General features: G+C 39.2%; 2 protein-coding genes across 7 annotated transcripts in view; one reads left to right on the plus strand and one right to left on the minus strand.

Annotated features, from left to right (window-relative positions):
- Positions 1–5796: 5796 nt before the first annotated feature.
- TMED5 (transmembrane p24 trafficking protein 5) lies at positions 5797–15180 on the minus strand. The gene is made up of 4 exons (XM_049808992.1): positions 14647–15180; positions 12071–12168; positions 11193–11376; positions 5797–8892 (listed from the first exon to the last, which is right to left on the minus strand). The coding sequence occupies exons 1-4, from the start codon at positions 15163–15165 to the stop codon at positions 8674–8676; spliced, it is 1020 nt and encodes a 339-aa protein (XP_049664949.1). The 5' UTR covers positions 15166–15180; the 3' UTR covers positions 5797–8673.
- Positions 15078–21212, plus strand: part of CCDC18 (coiled-coil domain containing 18) — a 29712-nt gene continuing 23577 nt past the window's right edge. For 2 of the 6 annotated variants that reach the window (XM_049808971.1, XM_049808974.1), the window contains exons 1-6: positions 15131–15230; positions 16342–16468; positions 16646–16802; positions 17066–17233; positions 18190–18299; positions 19170–19298. In XM_049808971.1, the coding sequence (XP_049664928.1) occupies positions 15164–15230; positions 16342–16468; positions 16646–16802; positions 17066–17233; positions 18190–18299; positions 19170–19298 (758 nt within the window). In that variant the 5' untranslated portion in view covers positions 15131–15163. Of the gene's footprint in view, positions 15094–15130; positions 15231–16319; positions 16469–16645; positions 16803–17065; positions 17234–18189; positions 18303–19169; positions 19299–21212 lie in introns of those variants that run through there. The other 4 variants (XM_049808972.1, XM_049808973.1, XM_049808975.1 and 1 more) reach the window with 4 other exon arrangements.

Raw genomic sequence — 21212 nt, forward strand, 5'->3', positions numbered from 1 at the left:
CTTTCATTTCATGTGAATTTCATTGTATGTAGTAATGGACTGTCTAAAGGAAAAAATAGAAATGTTGCTGTACGTAACAATTTCAGTTTGGTATGACTTGATCATTGTATGTGTGCATGTGTGTAAATATATGTAATTCAACTTTGTTGTGGTCACTGATTTAGAACCATTTCTATGTGTATCAGATTTAATATTTTTCCATTATGTATTATTTGTATTACAGTAGTATTTAGGTAGGTGAAGTCTATTGAGGCCATTCTAAAAATGTAAGCGTCACATGAACAAGACAGCAAAGAAATAATGGCACATTACTGGTCAGAATTGTAAAATAATCATCGTAACAAAGTACTTCTCAAATGATTGTTCTCAACAAAAATTTCAAGAGGAATTTTGAATAAAAACTATGCTTTTCTATGCATAACAGGCATTTTGAGTGAGCTTACAAAGGAATTTTGAAAAATCTCTGTGTGATATGTAAAATCAAGTCAATATTTTGATTTAACATGAAGGCAGAAATAAACCGAAAAAGGCCTTGAAGGTGAAGACAAGCAGTTTGTCTAGGGAGTGGGGGGAAAGATAAGTGAATAAACAGAAAAATGGTCATGTCTTTGAAACATCCTACTAAAGTGATCTCTAGTGTTATATTTTAAAAGGAAATTGGTGAATTGAGATATAACATGCCAAGGCTGGAGACGGAGCAGTAGTCAGAACACAGTGATGAGGATGAACTGGACAGGAGCATCAGTTCTGTGCACGCAGGGAAGAGGATGAATCTTGCAAGTGCTATGCAGGTAACATTTTCAGGTTTTAAATTGTGTCACTTCTCTAGTTCCCTCGCATCTGCCTGAATGAAAAGTAACACTGCAGTTAAGGGGATGATGGCAGAAAATGGTATTTTCTATAAATGGAGAAAAGGGTTTAGGATGGTGAATTGTATTTAGTAGATGCTGAACTTAAGCTGATGGCTAAACACCCACGTGGAGGTGTCAGATCTGTTGAGATCCTAGTTTGGTCAGAAAAATGTAATGCATGAGGAAAAAAAAAATCAGAGTTGTCAACCTAAAGTTTGTAGAAAAGTTGATTTCTTTATGTGTAAATCGGATCATCTATAGGTGAGGTACAAAGAAGAGAAAGATGGTGGGGGGGAAGAGACTCCTTTGGAGTCCCTGAAGAAAAGTTGAAAGGGGAATGACCATCTTCTAGGAAAGATAGTGCAGGACAATAGAAAGAAAAGCAAAAGATGAGTACAATTAGAAGCTGTGCGCAGTCTGAGAATGAGCTTGGATTTTGATGCTTTTGCTAGTCTTTCACTTCTATCATTCAGCAACAATGAAAGAGAAGATTTTTTTATTGTTGTGATGTCTATCTGTTTTGCATTTCTGAATTCCTTAACATTCCTCTCAGCTAGCTCATCTGCTATTTTTTTATCAGAATTTTTCATATTCCAGCAATGAGGTCCATATACCATAACATCAACAGTTGTTCTGGTTTTTATTGATACCAAAATATTTTGCCTTGCAGATACTAGTTTTTCAAATACAGCTGTACCTCATACTGTTCTTCTCGTATCATCTTCCTTCTAATCTGTTCACTTGTATTATTTCACCAGTGTGTATTTCTCTTTCACTTATTCTAATTAATGCTTCTGGCTTCTGAATTTGACAATATTCTGTTCTCTTCCCATTATTAGCTATTTCATGTTTGGTATTGATTGACTTCCATGTGGTTTTGGTTTCCTAGTCTTCTGTTTACTTAATGTCCAGTGTGGTAGCATTAACTTAAAATCTTTACATCTTTGGTCTTAATCTAATAAGGTCACTTGCTTCAAAACCCGCTTCATAGCGAGAAGCTAGTTAATAGTTCTATCTTGCTCTAAATAAAGTTTATTCTTCTGTAAGCACCATTTCAAAGTACTTCATTTGTGCTCAGCCATTCCCTAATGAGTACTTGCAAAACTGTTGCTATTATTGCATTCACCCATGTCATCATCCAATGTGATAGTTACTGCTTTGCTATGTACGTGTTTCTCTCATTCATGAACATTACTAAGGTTGCCTACTTCATGTTTTTCAGCTGCTTGCTCTAAGTCGGTATTCATAACTTCACAAATTGGTTGGTGGCATGATAGTAGAGATTGGAAAGCACTAAGAGCAAAATTCTAGAGATGATCAACAGTGGTTAGAGAAATTCAGGGAAAGGGAAATAATGAATAAATAATGGGAAAGGTTTTCAAGCTGTTAAAATATATTTGTAGTGGTAGCAGGAAGAAAAGGTGAGTCCAAAAAGGGGAAGAATATATGGTAGAACTAAGAATTGATCAGGATAATGCAGAGTTCCTTGTTTAAGAAAAGTGATGCTTTTTGTACAAAATCCACACTCAGAACTGTCCTTTCTGACAAACTGACTTGTTGCAGAAAAGTATGTATATACAAATATATGTAATATGTATACTTGAACTGTCCTTTCTGACAAACTGACTTGTTGCAGAAAAGTATGTATATATAAATATATGTAATATGTATACTTATGTGTAGAAATCACAAGTCTGAGAAATAACAATGAGAAACAACTTGAATGTATTTAATTACAATGGGAACTTATTTTTAAGGAAGTCTGTAAGTGGGCTGTGAAATGCTTATTAAAAAGATGACCTTTGATGGACTGTTAAAAAAAAAAATTGCTAATTCAGTCCTTGCCTTCTTTTCTCCCATGCTTTTTCTTCTCCACTTGTGGTAATGAGCCCAGATATTATAGGTGCTCACCTGCCCCATAGTTGTTCAGAGGTAAGTGCTGAAGCTTTAGAATGGGAATTCCTGTTTGTTTGGCTACTTGGCACCTCAGCCTGCTTCTTTCTTCCCAATCTTGTGCTGTCATCCTGTGGGAGAGAAGTGACTGGGAAGAATGATTTCAGGAGAGGCAGCATAAGTGAGTAATGGCTGAAGCATGCTCAGGGCTTTGGGGGGGGTGGGGAGGTAGGGTCTGGTTCTGCCCTTTTCCTGTCCTTCCAGAAAATGTAATCTAGAGTCTTCTCATAAACACTTTGGAACTGGGATTGATTAAACTGTCAGAAGCTTTTTGTATGGACAGTCATGGGTATCTTTCACTTGACATTAACTTGACTTTTACCACTTCCTGATATCCTCCAGCATAATAGAAAAATTACCTTAATTAGATCATTAACGTTAGGTCCTTTAACATAATGTTGAAATAAAGACAGACTATACATACATACTTTTAGAACTTTTATCTTGGCAACACTATGCCTTCCTTACACACCTGTATTCCAATTTGGCAGGTAGCAGATGCAGTGAAGAAGGATGTCTTGTTTCCAGAAACTTGGTACATGCTAAGAGATGAAAGGGACTTGTGAGCTGCATGGGTTTCAAGTCTCATTAACTGTCCTCAACTATAGCAATTGATAGCATGAGAGAAGATGATGTAATTCAGATACTTTTGGTGAAACTTCAGCAGTGTAGGTGTGTTTACTGCCATTTTTTTTGTTGTTATTTTATTACTGTTTGATTATTTTTACCTGTAATAAAAATGAACAGTTACCTTAGGTAAATTTTTGGTTTTGAAAACAAAATCATACAATAGGGCATATAGCTGTTGATCTGCTCTGCAATACTTTACAAATATGATGCTTACCTATGTACTAGGATTCTTCCTGTATGAATAGTAAGCTTCTGTGATAGGGTACTACTGGAGCAAGGGAAGTGTGGAAAGGTAGGGTTTAACATAAGCCATTCCTCAGCAACAACTAAGAGTTGTAGGTCTCCTGTCTGCACCAAAAGTTGGTAAGTTATAAAATGAAACAGTCTTAACGAAAATTGTTCTTTGAAACTAGGGAAGGCACAGGAACTGTTAGTTTTTAAAGACATCAGATATAGCTCAAACTATTTAGTTGAGGCTGTCTTAATTAGCTGTTAGGGATAATGAGTCTAGGACAGATCACCATGTAAATATTTATTTTAAAAACACTCAGGAAAAAAAAAGTAATTGCTGTAGGCGGCTGAATAAAATATTTAACAAGGTAGTCTTTCCACTGTACCACATGGTTGTGGACTCTGAGGATAGTGCTGCAACCTGACAAGCAAGCTGAGTTAAACAAGTGCTGCGCCGCCGAGTGCGTGAGATGCTATGGACTTGTGCCAGTCTGACATACACGACTGTTGTCTTGTACACAGGAAGAAGTTAATGCAGAAAGTCTCATTTCTCATGGCATGCACTTCGAGAAACAGGAAAGGGAACTTTTGCGTGCATTTCTGATGCCTTAGCCTAAAAGGGCTTTTGATAGTTTTCACTCTGTGTAGCTTTTCAGGTCAAACCACTGTCCCTTCTACCATTAATTGCCCAACCTGGCAACATAACATTGTGCCTTAGTATTTTATGGTATCTACTTCATCGATTCAAAACAGTACAAAAAGGAAGTTCCTGTTTCACTATTTGAACAATGTGGTTAGCAGGCTTCCGGACAGGCTGGGTTTCTCAGGAGTCTTATGAAAAGGTAAACAAGCTTGGATTTGTCATGTGTATTACTCGATTAAGCTGAAAAAACTGCTCCAAATTTTTGAGCTTTTAGTCTCAGGATCTTGCATCTTCTCTTATGAATGTGAAATTATTACATATTAAAAACTAGTAGTCATTTATATTATGGGATTCTTAATTGCTACGGTTTGATATTCTATGATACTACTTTCCTGTTTTCCTTCTGTTTTTTCCCTAGGTGTTTATTTTTAATGTTGACTATACCTAATCAGAAATGAAAATACTTCACTGTGAAATAGATTTTCTTTAAAGGAGGAAAATAACGGAAGCACTCAACAGGTCATCAGATGATGTCAGTTGATGTTTGCTGCTAAAAATACATAATTTTTTAAATCCTTGTCATAGTTTCATGTGAATCATGTACTGCTGTTAACTGGAATGCACAAACACGCACACAAGTTAGAACAACATATCAAGCTGTATTACCTTCTGTAAAATCCTTTCTAAAAAGGGTTTGTGAGGACAGATGGCCATTGGGTTAGAGCAGTGAAGTTGTTTTTTAAGTATCAATTTGATGCTGTCTTTCTGTGGTATTACAAGCTTACAAATTCCCATAATCTGTTCCTTGAGGTATTTCCTTTTTTTTTTTTTTTTTTTTTTTGGGTGAGAAATTTGGGACTTGGTGTAGTTACTAACAGGTAACACTCAGCTAGACAAATAATTTCCCAAAGTCACAGATGCTGATTTAATACTAAGCTGTCCTGACTTAGGCTGGCCTGAGGGTCTTATGTCTCTTGCTTTGAACACAGAACTTTACTAGTCTCAGTAGTAGTATTGACCTCTACTATAATTTTGCACAAGACAGTACCTACTATTCTTCCCAGAATTTCTCCTAACCTTGCTGCCTGCATAACTGGAAGCTATGTCATTCTGTCTGTATGTGTGTAATAAACTGCAGGTGCAATATGGAATATAAGTATTAATTAAGGTACAAATCCTGGGGGGAAAAAAACCACCCAAAACATTAAGGCTTATACCTGACATGCATCTGATAACTTTAAATGTATTTTCTGTTACAAAGATCAGAGGTTGGTGTCATTCTGATCTGACACCTATGTAAATCTTAAGTTATTTGCATTGGTAAAGTTGATTTTGGGTTACAGTGAATAAGAACAGAATTTGAACACTGTATGAGGAAGAAATGAAAAAGCTGCATTACTAAAAGTTCTTGTTAGCTTAGCATCCTTTATTTTGCAGCATTCATAGGTAAAGCATTCTTCCTTCATTATAAAATAAAGAACACAAACACACGTTTAAACTTCATTTATTGAAAATCTCAAGTTTTGCATAATTTTATTCAACATCTGCAAGTCTTAAAACATTTAATTCTGAATAAAAAAAATTCATTAAAAAATTAATTTATATTCCCCTTTGTAAATTTTATACAATCAAAAGCAATCTACTCTTCAAAATCCAAATGGAATTTTATTTAACTGCAAGTTTAAATGCCAAATCCTTTACCTATGATAAACATAGTCCTGCTCCCAAAGTGAAAGCACAGTTACCTTTTGTAGTTATTCCCTGTTTTGTTTTCTGTAATGAACCTTGAATGGGGAGAAAATGCAGTCAGAGCTCTTAATTGCAAAATAATAATTTCTTCCAGATGAACCCTGCTGACAATTGTTGTGTTATTTTCCTTCTACCAGAGACTGCTACTTGGAATTGGAGAAACTGCTGCAGTTCAGCCTTGTGTCTTTGATCACAGAAATCTGCATTCATTAGCAGCTTAAGCTAATACACCATCCTGTTTTGCCACTGGATGTATAACCACTGTCAGGCACAGCAGAGCAGCTGGGGAACATAATCCCTTAAGGTGCCCTTGGAAAATGTGGCAGACCTCATCTGTTGGAGGTCTAAGATGAAATCTAGAATCCAGTAGCTTTGATTTAAGAGGTAGATGTCTTAGTAACAGCTTCACAGAGCTGATTCAGCATTTTGCAGATGGTTTGTAGCATCATACTCATTGTAATGCAAGCAAAGATAGATCTCTTCTAGCAAAAGGGGCAGAGCCCTACAAATTTTACTTGCCTGTCCTGAAGGGACCTGATCAAAACCTTGGAAGTTGACTTCAGCGAGCTTTGGCTTATGTCCTGATGTAGATATGTGGTATATTGGTACTGGGAGATATACAGGGAAATGGCAGAAAAATATTATTTGCCACTCTAGCAGAAAAAATTAATTTCTCGTACGCTTTGTCCTAATCACAGAAATAAGCTTTCTAATTCCAGGCAGTTTAGAATAGAAAGCATCATGTGGAAAAAGAAGATATGCAGAACCCTTAAGTGAAACAATCTTATTTTGGACACAGCTTTGCAGAAAAGAAAAAGTAGCTCAACAGCCTTTGGAGCCCTCTCTGTAAGGAATAGTACTTCTGCTTATAAAAACTACTTAGAAATATTATTGCTAGGTCCAGTTGTCTGAAGTTGAAGCTGAAGTGCTGTTCGTATGTACTATAGCCCTTGCTAGCATCTGCTTCATTTGAACAAAGTGTTTCTTCATGCATCTATTGACCCTGTTTTATCTCCATAAAATAATTTTTAATCATAGCAAGTCTCAAAGTTGCAATTCTGCTCTTCATACCCAGATGACCCAACACCAGGCAGAATATTCATACGTACATACTTTTTTAAAAAGTGTTTTTTAAGGAAGTGCTTTTTAAAAACACTTTTGTGATGAAATGTAGTTTAACATATTTATACAGGAAATTTCAATGACTTGGCACATTGTGAAAATTATTAACTCTGAACTATTAAAAAAAGTTAATTCTCACATACCAGGGGTTTTGGCAAAAATTCTCCATACCCTCACTACACTGTTAAAAGCCGCTTCATATAGAAATTACAAGTTAGTGATTTGAGGATAGCTTTGCCTTAGTTAACTGATATTACCGATATCTAGTTGACCCTAAAATTTGAAGCCTGTACTTATTGCTCATGTAATTCATGCCTTACTCATATAAATAGCTACAGAAACACGGCTCATATGAACTGAGTGTACTTATACAGCTCTAAGACTTGTGAGGGTGAGCAAAAAAGGGAAGTTTAGGTGAATAGCTTTGGTTTTTCATGCCTATGTTCGTCACCCTATTAACTGCTACATTAGTCACAGATGTAGTAGACAAAAACTAAAAAAAAAAAGTAAATAAGAGGGATTTCGAGAATACAAAAACTAATGTTATGTTTTCACGTACTGTGACACTGCCCCCCCCCCCCCCTTAAAGGGAAAGAGTAATATGAGAAATGACTTCTTGAAAATCATCTATTACATGAGGTTACAGTAACTAAGGGTTCGCAAACATACTTCTGTGTATGCGTTTGTTCATATACCATACAGTCACTTGTCTCTTGATCTCATGTAACAGCCAAAAAGGAAAATGAGGTTGTACAACTACAGGACAGAAAGATTTAGGAACAGGAATTGCACCTATTTTCTCTATTTCTTTTCAACACTGACTCAATTTCACATTGATGGTGCTTTTTGAAAGTGCTGATGTTTGTCATCTGTATATAAAAACAGTTCTCATTTTGTTCTCACAATGTTAGCCCAGTGTTTTTCCATGATATAACAAAAGCTGAGGATTTTAAAAACAAATAACTTTGAAGATAAATGGCAGTAACTACAGACTACCCCTGTAGGCCCTAATCCTGTAAACACTTAGGCACATATGTAAATTTATGCAATATTTTACAGCAAATAAACCAATGTCTCAGTTACCATTTAAAGTTTTGTGTGACACTATTAACATCACTTTGCATATGTACCAAGCATCCTGTGCGCTATGCATAAGTTAGTCATTAACAATCATTAGTAAATGCTACAAGTAAAAAAAAAAAAGTAGCAGTCGCAAAAATGGAAGAGCTTGGGGCAAGGCATTCTGTTCATATTAAAAAAACCAACCCAAAACAAAGAAATAAGACCATCAAAATAAGACCATCACCACAAAACAACCAAAAAACCCAACATGAATTGAAAACTTGGTATCTACTGCCAATCTGAAAGAATCTGAAAGGTCATGTTTTGGGTTTTTTTTTTTTTCTTTACTGTAGCAGTTAATTGCTTTACCTCTTCCCCCCCTTCCCCCCCCCCCCCCCCATACCTGTTCTATTGTTATGATCATACTGAATATTAAGTTCTACTTTTCCTCTTATCTTCAAAGAGACTTTTCAACATGTAAACCTGAACAGCTGATACCACCATCATTACTCCCAAGTTGACCATGGACCAGAAATTCACTCTGTCAAAGTTGCTTTCTTGTATGTTTCGGTCACGAGCCTCAAATGCTCTGAGCAGAGTCTGAATCTGGACACTTTTGCTTAATCTGGCTTTGACACTGTTGATGGATTCCTGGTAAGTAACAAGAGAGTATTTTTAGAAGAAAAAAAACACCTGAATTAATTAAATGTATAACTTGCAACACATACAAAATATCAATACCATATTACCACCTATCATTTAATTTCTTGTCAAGTAGACAGTTAATTTCACTTTAAAATATATACCTTATCACAGTTTTCATAATTTCTCTAACCTTTTTATTGTATATCACCTAAAAAGGCTTAATTCACATAGCATTAAGGTTCTACAGTAATTTGGTTTTTCCCTTTTACAGGCTGGGGAGATAAGAGAGAAATCAAACTTAAAATCGGTTTTTTAATATCCTATATACCTTGGGGAACTGTGATTCCAGATACTCAGACAAGTAAAAATGCAGTGATCTCTACAGAACTAGTCTCAAAACAAGTTGTGTAGTAGCTGATCAATGTAGGGTTTTTCTGCTAGATAATCAAATTCAGGCACTTTTAATGCAAACTACCATCAGACTATAGCTGTAGCAAAAGAACAGTATAGTACAGTAATGTTATATTCCCATCTTTTTATGCTTTCACTGTAGTGGCTATAATCTGCTGCTTCAGCTTTGATAATGAAGCAGAATTTTGACAATAAATCATCAATAGGACAACTGGAGGTCCTACAAAGGACACACAGTGTGTCTTATTAAACCAGAGGAAGTACATCAACACTCTGGCCATAACAACAGCAGCTCAAGATCCATTCCTTATTCTGCATTTACGAAGTATACACCTGGTCCTATGATCTGTTAAAGTTTCATCTACAACATAATAGAAAGTCACAACTTAAAAGCTGATCTCATGAAGTGCTGATTTATGTTCTTGATATAATTATGGGACCCTGAAGTAACTTTTAGTGAGGAGAGTAATATGTGTAGTAACAGGAGGCTATAAATTTGGCGGGGGAAGTTGCCACAGCAGTAACATTTTCTCTATGGACGTTTTCTGTTGCATATTTAACAAATATTTCAAAAGAGCTATTTTTGGAAGCCAAATAATTTTATGATGATACTGAAGTTCATCTGTTATACAATAAGGAGCATCAACACTATGAAAGAGCTTTAAAAATAAGACATAATTCCTCATTTTCCCCAGCAAATATGTTATCTTTAAAAAGTTAAACTACTATGTGTTTATGCAAGTCCTCGCAGAACTTGTAAGTAAAGTAATAGCTTGACTAAGTAAAGAATGGCATCAAATACTAATGTTAACTTTGCAAAAATTACCTACTTTATAAGATCTGCAAGGCTCTCAAATAAAGACAAGTTCTGCTTTTTTTTTTTCTTTTGGAAGAGATACCAGGATGTACACAAGTAGCTATCACATCCATCCAAGTATTGCTTGTGATTAGCGTGAGAGGGATTTTCTTCACAATTTCACCGATAATTTTGTTTCTTCTAATTGTCTCTTTTGCCAATTTTAAAGAAGATCTGGCCAGCTTTTCAGATTCCATGTTCGGTTTTAACTACTTAAGAGTGTAGTGTACACCTATAAAAGATCTTAAACATGAAGATTGTGATGTTTAAAAAGCTGCATGTTGTTTATTGCAATAAACAGAATATAAATAATGTCATTCTCTACACCAGTGTGTTCAGTAACTGTCTGTGGATGTTGGTTTGTTGTTGTTTGTTGTTTTTTTTTTTCTAAAGACACCTGTCATCTGTAGCTACAATGAAACAAACAATGGCTTACTGCATCCTACTAAGCACTAAGAACAGTGGTACAGAAACACCAAACGATCCTCTACTTCTAGAATAATCTCAACTTTTAATGATCATGAAAGGAAATAAAAGCTTTGACTTGGCAGTAGTCTTCATCCTGCATGAAATAAGGTCAGCATACAATTTAAGCAACCGTTACCATTCATAGAATGTTTGCAAAGGTGAACCTGCAGCGTACAGTACTTCATTTTCAAACATCAATAAAAACCTATCCAGTGATTCAGACTACATTGGGATTAAACAATACTTTAATACTACATTTATTTCATTACTGCTAGAGAAAAATGTCCCATTTTACAGTAGGAAGAAAGGAAGCTGAATTGGAAACAGAGTGACTTTGAGAGCTAGGCAGTTTCTTCTTGCTGATTAAGGGTCTATTCTGAAAATATTCTTAAGCTTCTGTATGGAAGCAAGAGATCCATGATGCTACGCTTCATGTATCGGTAAAAGCAATATACGGAACTGGAATAGCTTCTAGGGTGATACACCAGACCAAGGCAGAATGGCTAAAAAAACATTGCATTTTTTTTCCAAATGTTCTTATGTTGAAAAGAATTAAAGATCAAATACTAACCAGAATGTCTTCCAGTTTCATATCTAGGAGATCTGTGCCAGTAACATACTTCTTCCAGTCTTCCTGATCTTGTCCATCTTCTCCCATATTGTCCAGGATCAGTTCAAAGAAAATCACCTTTTCAGAAATGGTACTGAATGTGTTGTCAAAGCAGAACATGTAATCCCCATCTTCTGTTTCCACCCTGTTTATGTAAGCAAAATGTCACTAAATTAACTACACTTTTTGTGCTGGTTCTCAAAAAGCAAGTTTTTGTAAGCAAACTTTCCTCTTTAAGACTGACAGTTGTGCACTTAGAAATAACTGAATATGCTTTTTATATAAAAAACTCTAAAGACATTACAGATTGTACAGTCACAGGAAAACAATCCCACTGACTCTAAAGGCTTAAAATGATGAAGACAGCAGCTTTCTTTCGTTTTCCCTATTGGGATTTTGAATCCTTATTAATTGTTACAAAAAAGCTATAATATGAGTGGGATTCTTATACCCTGTAGTAAAATTACAATAATTACTACATATTTTGATAAAAGGACTGAAAAAATAGGAAACTTTCCAGCTTATTATTTATATGACTGATAAGATCTTTTGATATTAGATGCAGATATTAGATTTCAACTCCACAATAATTATTTTTGTTCACTGACCATTAACAGCTATCATCAAAACAAAAATATCCTTCACTTCATGGTAAGATCCACATAAAAAGCATTCAGTGTTTATAAAAAGGTAATTGGTGTTCTCAAACTGTCCTATTAGACAGTCTTTTGTAATACTAAGGAATAATAAGTACTCAACCTTTATTTTAGGTGTATTTGTTAAAGAAACCAGAAAAGTACTTTATGTAACACTTCTAAGTTGGAAGATTTTAAACTTACGTATGAACTCCATCTGATTTTCTTTCATCAAAAACTAGAGTTTCACCTTTTGGAGACAGTAGATGAAAATCAACATCTAATCCTGCTCCATCTAGAACCTGTGAAACAAACAAACAAAACCCTCCAACCAGTAGAATTCCTGTTTGCATAGCTAATGGCAACATTTTTAGGTAAAGGAACAGACACAGAAAGAATCTGAAAGCTGAATCTGTCTGTATGAGTTCACACCAAGTTAACTGGAAGCAGATTAAAAAGTGGTTCAACCCAAAAGCATTTTAGCCATTTAAAATTTTAAACTAAATATGATCTAATCATGCTAGGCTGGGCTTATATTGAACCCTTCCCTAATTGTTTTTAAGAATGCATACAATTTTATCAATGGGCAGGGTTAGACAACAGGGTTAGTAAGAATACCAGCAGATGGCCACATCTAGTATTTCTATGGCGGACATCATCGATGGGTAAGTACCGGTGCTCGTTCAGAAATTTTGTAACAAAGGCCTGTCCCTTTTATGTATATATGCATATGTATTTGTACAAGGACAGTCTAGGAAGTGTAATCCCTAAGATCTCTTTGTTGAGAGAATTAACAGTGTAGAAGACAGGATGAGACTTCTTATGCCAATCAAAGCTGTACCACAGACCTTCTCACCTTTTAATGCAGATTTAAGGTCTGAATTCTCCCAGGGCATTCTCATTTCCCAAAGGCAGAAGGAATTGAAGGCATTTAGCCTCCTAAGCTGATAATAAGTGTACACAGTATTACAAAGCTGTGCCGCTTTAACTGCGTAACATGGCTACAGTTCTATTACCACATCTATTGTATGGTAGAAATTCTATGTAGGGAAAGTAGTAACTGCATAAGGGGGGTGAGAGGGCTCATTTTTATGACATTACTTAGGGCCACGCTAGGGCAGTTTTTTGTTTGCTTGTTTTCCAGTGACCTATTCGAGTGTAGCAGTCTGTTCCTGCTGAAATTGAGGGCAAAGTTTACACTGACTTAAAGTGACACTGGAGACTTACCAAAAAAAGAGAAAGGACAAGGAAAATTAGTAGCTAACAGCTGATTAAATTAAAAATTATACGGAGGGATATACCTTCAGGGCTATGATACAATCTAAACACCCGGAATAAAACTTTGTATCAGCATTGTGTTTATTGCATTATGTCTTTGGATAATGACCTGCATTAAAATATTCCTATGCTTTAGCCACTCACAATTTCGGATAATTAAGTACAAAGTAAATCTATTTCCAATAACATACACAGCTCCTTTTCTACACATTCAAAAAGAAAGGTGAATCAGTACTGTTAGCAGTAGTGCTGAGAAATTTATGCCTGTGTAAGAGTAAATTCAGTTATGCACATTTGTTCTCTCTGAAATAAAATGTTTGATTACGATTAAAATAAAATCCTACTTTGTCAGTGCAAAATAAACTTCCATTTTGCTTAGACAGGGCTGTGAACAAAGCTTGAACACCTCAATCTTTCATTCTTGTTCAGTTCTGCATGTAACAATAATTAGAAAATAACCGGGAATTTCAGGTTTGTGGTTTTAGTTGGGAAGCAGAGGGAAAAAAAGGGAGGGAGGGGGAAGAGAGAGACAGATCCCGGCCCCTTCTGAGGCACAGTAGCGGGATGGGAATATATTCACTGGACCTTCCCCTCACTGTGCCTGTTCTGCTGAAAAAAAAGTCTTTAATTTAGGGAAAGAAAAAAAACCTTTCCCAGAGATATCTGGGGAACTCTACTCTCCCCAGGAAGGGCATCAAGGCCTTAACGCTAGTCTAGTTAAATAAGACTGTTTTTAAAAAACTTTCACCACCGAGATAAAAGGTGTGTAATATCAACACAAAGATAGGTACATAAGGTTTTTGTGCATTGGCAACGACTTCGGTTGTGCTTCAGAGCTCCTGCACAAGGTCACGGCCGTCAACTTCCTACATTTTTGCGGCTCTGAAGGATGGCAACGTGACACCTCGTAAACTAAAAAAAATCCCCAACCTATCTGAATAATTTTGAAAAAGGCTGCAAACACGTATGTTTCTCCCTTTCTCCCTCCCAAAGACGCAACTCCCAGCAGCGGGTAATTCCGACGGGGATCTGTGGGCGCTACGCGGGGCCCGCAGAGCCGCGCACGGCGGCGACCGCAGGCAGGGCGCCCACCCTGCCCGGCCCAGGACGTGCGGGCGGCAGGGCCGCCTCTCGCCGCCGCCGCCGCCGCTTCCTGGGGTAGGGCCGGCGGGGCTCGCCCGGGCCGCCGCTCGGGGAAGGGCCCCGGGACCCCGCCGCCTCCCCGAGCGCTGCCCGCTCGCAGGGCCGCGCCGGCGGAGGACGGCGAGGCGGCTGCGGCCGCGGCCCTGGCCGAGGGGTGCGGGACCCCCGGGAAGGCTCGGAGGAGCTGCCGCCGCTGGCGGAGCCTCGCCCGTGTCAGAGGGAACCGGCAGCGACGCCGCCGCGGCAGGATGCGGGACGGCCCGGCTCCCTCCAGGACCACCCGCCGGGGAGGCCCGTCGCCCTGCCGCGGCGACCCCGCCCCGCCCCGCCCCGCCCCACCCCACCCCACCCGACCCGACCTGGTACTCGAGCTCCAGCGAGGCCTCCTTGCGCATGGGCTGGTAGAAGCACTCCTTACGGCCGGCGGGAAGCGTGAAGGTGAAGTCGCTGTCCAGGGAGGGGCTGAACTCGGTGGCGGCGGGCGGCGGCAGGAGCAGCGCGAAGCACCCGAGCGGCGGCAGCAGCAGCAGCAGCAGCGGCGGCCGCGGCCGGGGCCACGGCAACAGCCCCATGCCAGCGGCGCGCGGCGCCCCCCGTGCGCGGAGCCCAGCCGCCGTCGCGGACGGAGCGAGCGAGGGGCGGGACCGACCCCCGGGGCGTGGGCGGGACCGGCCCCGCCCCTCGCGCCGCTCCCCCAATCGCGGCCACCCCAGCACAAGCTTTCCGCCCGCCCACAGTGCACCGCGGCAGAGAGACGCGGTGGGTCGGCCGTACCCCTTGCTCGGGTAGGCGCTGCCCCCTCCCAGGTACGGGGCGCGGTACAGCGGCGGCGCAGCTGCCGCTCGCAGTGCGTCAACGGGAAGGGGAGGGCTGCGCATGCGCCCTCGGGGCCTCGCGGAGAAGGCGGGCCTCGTCTCCCGTGGCCCGCGCTGTTTGAAGCGGGGTAAGGACCGGTTTAAGGAGTGGGGACTCCTGCGGCGCTGGGGGGGCGGCTCCGAGGCGGCGCTGTTGCCGACACGGCTCTCCTCAGGGCCGAGGGATGGCCCCTTTTCGTCTCCCCCTTCCCCTCGGGGCGGGCGGCTGGCTGGCGGCCGTGGGCCGTCGGTCGGAGAGCGCTGAGGTGGGCGAGCGCCCGACGCCACCAGCTCTCGGCTCGCCTGGGCCCCATCGCTTCGGCTCCTCGCGGCGCCGGTCCTCCGCCGCCGGGCGCCCCACAGGAGCGGCGGCTGCCGCCGTCGCTAGGCTGAGCCGGGGGAGCAGCCGTGGCTGGGGGCGGGCGCAGCGGCGCGAAGGCGGAGGAGGGATCGCGGCTGGGCTGGGTGGCCGGCCAGCTCCGGAGGGACCCTCGTGGAGAGAGGGCGGGAGACCCCGGAGAAGGGCGGGCGGCGGCAGCGCCTCGCCCAGGAGCGTTGGTTTCTTTGAATTCTCTGACCGTTTCCCCATCAAAATATCTCAGACCCGATCTGGAAAGGCTTATTTGCTGTGGTGAAGGCTGCCCCTTCCCCGCCCCCCCCCCCCCCCCAAGCTTAGGAGCTCGCCTCCTCTGCGCTGTCGCGTCCTCGCTGCTCTGGTGTTTTTTAATTTCGCTGGTCATTGGACAGCGAGGTAAGTTTTGCGTATTCTTTGTGTACGCTCCGTTACCTTTTAGGCACCCTGCTAGTTGCATGGGACTTCTAAAGTAACTGAGATGGTTTGTACAAGAGGTTTTTGGCAACTAGTGTAGAGCCGGTTTTTCCAGTTTTCGTCAGTGCCAATTCATGAAGCTTCTCATGCTTCATGATTATACACAGAACTTTTTTTCTCAAGAAAGACAGTTTGTATGGAGTAATTTTTATCTAGTGAATGTGGGAAGAGGTATTGTGCGAAATGTACATTTGCATTTGGAAATTCAGTATTTCCTTTTTTGTATTTTTCTGGTTTTTTTTCTCCTTTCCTTTTCTTCTATTTGCCTTATTTCTGTATTTTTAAGAGTATCTTTCCAAATAGTATTCACTTACATTTAACAGTGTTTTAATATTAAATATTATATTAGCCATATGTGTTGGTACCAGCAGAATACAACATGTGGACTTGCTCTGAAAGTGCTGCTGCTGAAGACCTGCTTGGAAATTTACAGTCATTACAGTATCAGCTGAGGAGAACTGAAAAAAACCTACAAACTGTAGAGGAAGAGCTTGCTAGGTATGAGCGTGTTTGGGAATGAGAACAGCCTGTCTCTTGTAGTGTAAATCTGTCTTATTCCGTGTAATGGATTATTGCAAGTAGCTCCTTTTGTGCTTTTCTTTTGAATACTCTTTATGAGCAATTTAAAAATAATAAAGAAAAAATGGTGTAGCAACTTTTTATTCTCCCTACTAGCACTCGTACAAGTGACGGTTATGGCTACTGCTTCAATGAGGCTGTAGACTTCACTCTGGAGGATCTTGTTCAGCCTAATTGCAACTATCAAGGCTTTTCCAACTCTAAGAAGAATGCTGGTAAAACATCTTGCCAGGATTTTCAAAGAAAATCCAAAGTAAATATTGTACTTCATTACTCATTTTTATTACTTTTGTGTTCTCTTGTTATGTTTATGAATATTTTTTTTTGCTTGTAGGGCTTGGAGTTGATATGCTCTAGCATTGGGCAATTATATCGCAGAGCATTCTTAAACATAATATGATTGAAATACGTTTGTTCTGCAGAGTTTCCATTGATGTATATATTGCTTACATATGCATACGTAAGAGTGTGTGTGTATATATATATATATATAAACCCCCCTTTTTTTATGTCTAGTCTTACTCAGTATCCACAACTTCTGATAAAACTGTGGAAGGAAATGAACGTCTAAAGGAGAAGCTGGATGCCCTTCATGAGCAAAATGCATCTTTGGCTTCTCAGAACCACTACCTAAAGAACAGACTGGAAACAATGACCTTTGAATTGATGCAGTCAAAAACAAGAGTATGTATCTTCAGTGTATTCATCAAAAGAAACACCAAAACCACCAAGCCCCAAATGCCCCAGTGACCGTGACTTTTGAGCCTGTAATTCCAAGCAGAACATGCTCTTTTTTTGTCTTAATCTATCTAAATTTAGTATTTAAACTTAATATTCTATCTCTAGATAATATTTAGCATTAATTTTGGAACAGAATAGTTTGGAATCTTTCTTCATGAGCAAAACAACTATATTAATTATAAATTCTATCTATTGATGTTCCCAAGTTCAATCTAAAGCCAATAAGTCACAGAATGAAGAACACATTATGAAAGAAAATAGCTCAGTAATGTATTTAGTACTGTATGTTCATGTGTCTTAGCTACATTAAGATTAATGTGAATAATAATGGCACAGTAGTCATTTGTCTAGGAAATGAAAGATGTTGCCCTTTCAGGTTGGATTAATATTATTTTGAAAAAGTGAAGGTGAGTTAGAAGGAAATATTGTATCAAATCATTACTGATTTAATATATGCTTGTAAGTACAGGGTTTTGGGGGACAGTTATATAATATTTGGTTTATATGTAACATTAATAAAACATAGCTATGCTTAATGCTTTTTGTTTGAGAAATGTTATCTCCCAGACAGTACAAATAAGCAGAGAAACAAAATGTTTATTGTCTGTCTGGCATGGAAAGAACTAGAGGAATATAAACTTTTGGGGAAAAGCAAGAGGCAAGATCAACATATAAAGAAATCACTCTGCTAGACCGTGTATCACAGTGGAGTGGTGCTAGGAAACTTGAATGGTATTAAGTGAGCAGAAAATTGGAGGTCAGTTTGTGTAGATGAACAAGCATCTTCTACAGTAAGGTTAAGAGCACCATGACATTCAGTAAGCAGCTTGTTCTTATGCGTCTCACCTGGAGGTATATATTCAAGTGTTAATGAAATCCCAAATATGTTTGTATTTCAGATTTGTTATCTTGAATCAACTTTAGGTACACACTTAGTCAGCATTCCAAAGTTAAAAGAACAGATTGTGAACTTGGAAGCAGAAGTTTCAGCTCAAGATAAAATTCTGAGGTAGTAAGTGTACTTCTAAATCGACATTTTATTGTGGTCTGCTTGCTAGTCCAGTCTCTTTTTCACGATGACATAATAACTGGTACTGTGTGGGTCATGTAATCTGGGGCTTGAAACTTTAATTTCGGAGCCATATATAGGAGGAGGGAGGTGTTTTATTTTGTACTGATATCTTATATATGGGGAATGTACTTCAAGAAATAGAGACAAAAACAAGAACGGCTGGTAAAATAAACCAGCTTATAATGTACACTAAATGTGAGTGTGCCCTTATAACTGACTAGAATGATTGTATGCTACATGACTGCATATCTTCTGTAGTAAACAAGCATACATATTTTCAAACATGATTGTGCAGCATGTAGGGTAAAGGATCCTTTCTTCATGAATATATTAATAAAGGCAAATGGCCAAATAAAGCTAGCGTAAACAGTGTCCAGAGGCTGTCAGGAAGACATACCTGGCTATCAGTTTATCTTGCAACCTCGTGCTATATAATATTCAATTAATGTCTTCACAAAACAAGTTAAAGTACTTTAATTTATGTTTTAGCATTGTTTCCCACGTGTGTATCCTGACTAGTCATACCTTTTGCCAGAAAAACGGTGATTTCTACATTCAGATCTCATGACACAAAGTCAGCCATTTGGGTCCTTGGCAGTCGTGACATCTGATGCCTATTGATGAGGTTTGGACGCCACTCCAGACTGCAGATATACTCCTGGGGAGTTTGGAGACTATGGGTGTTCCAAACCTAGTTTTGAGAGTTGCAGCGTGTTTGATTAGCACTTCTCAAACCTCATATGCAGAGAACAACAACAAAAATCTAAAAAGTTCCTATTTTTTAATTATGCTTTGTTTATTTGCTAGAGATGCAGAAGATAAACTAGATCAAAGCCAGAAGACAGGAATGGAAAGAGAAAATATGCTGCAAAGATATAAAAAGGACTATAAAAATCTGAAAATGCAGTTCATTGAACGAAGCAAGCAAGGAAAAAGGTAGCTAAGTAATTTTAATAAATAGAATACAGAACAGTAGTGTGTAAGTGTTTATTTCCATTGGCAGATATTGACTTCGTGGAATCAAATTATTCCTCTGCTTTATGGATATTTTTAAATAAATGGGGAAATTCTTTGTGAAGATAATTACTATTTAAATAGCTGTTTTTTAAATCTTGGAATTTGTTGATAGTTGCAGGCTGATATCATATACTAGTAACCAGTTTATCACCTGTTTTTTCCCTTCAGAATAGATGTACTGCAGCGGAGAGCTGAAATGTAGCTACAATATATTTTTCCTGAATTTTTTTTTTACTTTGTTTTGCAAGAACCTACAGCATATGCTCAGCATGCAGTATTCGGCAGTACAGAGTGCTGTATTTTTGGAGTTTGTGTGAGGAAAGTGGTAGAAGCACAACTTAATCGAGAGAACACTTCTATGTTATCCTTAATCTTACCTGTCTATATGGTACTATTGAAAAGGGTGCTGTAATTCCATCCCAATCCCTGTTTCCGTTTCCTATTGCCTCCTTTAACCTAGTGGTTGTGTGGCTATGGGGAGGGTTAGGTAACTCCTTTTGACTATTGGAAGTTACCGTATACAATCCTATTACCTCCAAAATGTAATTTTAAAGAAATGAGAGGCATAAATAGAAAGATGCCTACCTGCCCAATTAATTTAACTGCATTACCTGGGGCAAACATTAACTGAATTAATGACTTATGAAAGCTTTTATTAGAATCATAGAGTTGTTTAGGTTGAAAAGACCTTTAAGATCATCGAGTCCAACTGTTAACCTAGCACTGCCTTTTGAATGCAAACCCTTTGTTTGGCTTGTCTACCTACCCATGAAATTAGCTCTAACCTTCTTATAGCTAGACAAATGGAAATACTGTGGGGCTTGTGCTACTCTGAAGAAATGTGTTGATTGATGTTCACTGTTCATTCAGAGCATGTGGGGTTGGAGCTAGCTGTACTTAGTTACTAGTTGCAAATGTAAACATTTTGGTACTTCAGAAAAGCTGAGCTTATGCCAGGTGTTAAAGGCAACAGACGGTGTTATGGTTAGTATTAACAATTATTACAGTTTGCCTTTGAATCAGTAATTACAACCACTTACTATTCTTTGGCCAAGCAAACTGAAGTGCTTTAGGCTAACACTATTTTGTTTGTTACACTGAAATCCCTTTATCCCCTTCTCTGAATACTTTTGCCATCTCCAAATGGGCAGTGGTCCTCAGGCTGAGAAACACTGATTTGAGGGTTGGCTGTACTTAGATGAGGCACTTGCCCCTTCCCCACAGTTCTCTTAGTGGAAGAGAGAGAAACAAATGGTATTGAGCAGCAGTAATTCTTGTGTGCCTGTGTTAGGTGTCCTGAACAGACTGCAAACCTGAGCTGTCAGGAGGTTACTGTTCCAACTTCTTCCCTAGTGAGTAATGATAGGGGAAAGTAAGAGAGGGGCAGGGGTGAGGAGTAATAGACCAAAATAGTAGGCAGTCTGGGTTCCTGCTTTGAACAGTTGCTCATCTCATATCATCCCAGTCTCAGCTTCCTTTACTATTATTGATTCCATCTCTCCAGTATCGCGCAAATAATTTATCATTTGATCAGTTCCCACCAGTCTTGCATAATTCCATCATGAGAGCTCCCTTCAGTATCAAAATCTTTTCTAGTTTCCCTTAAGCAGTTGGAATTTTAAGGAGCACCCCTATCTTCTACTTTCTTATCATGCATGCTATCCCAGTCCCTAAAATGGGCTTTTACTGGTAGGGACAGGAGGATGATTTGAATCAAACTCTTTTTGAAGGGGAATCAAAAGTGTTTATTTTTACATTCTTAGTCCTACTGGAGTTTTGTTTATGTTAATATGCAAAGATGATATTTAAAACTAATTCATGCCTTGTGAAACT

Source organism: Accipiter gentilis, chromosome 8 (genome assembly GCF_929443795.1).
Source record: "Accipiter gentilis chromosome 8, bAccGen1.1, whole genome shotgun sequence".
NCBI lineage: Eukaryota > Metazoa > Chordata > Aves > Accipitriformes > Accipitridae > Astur > Astur gentilis.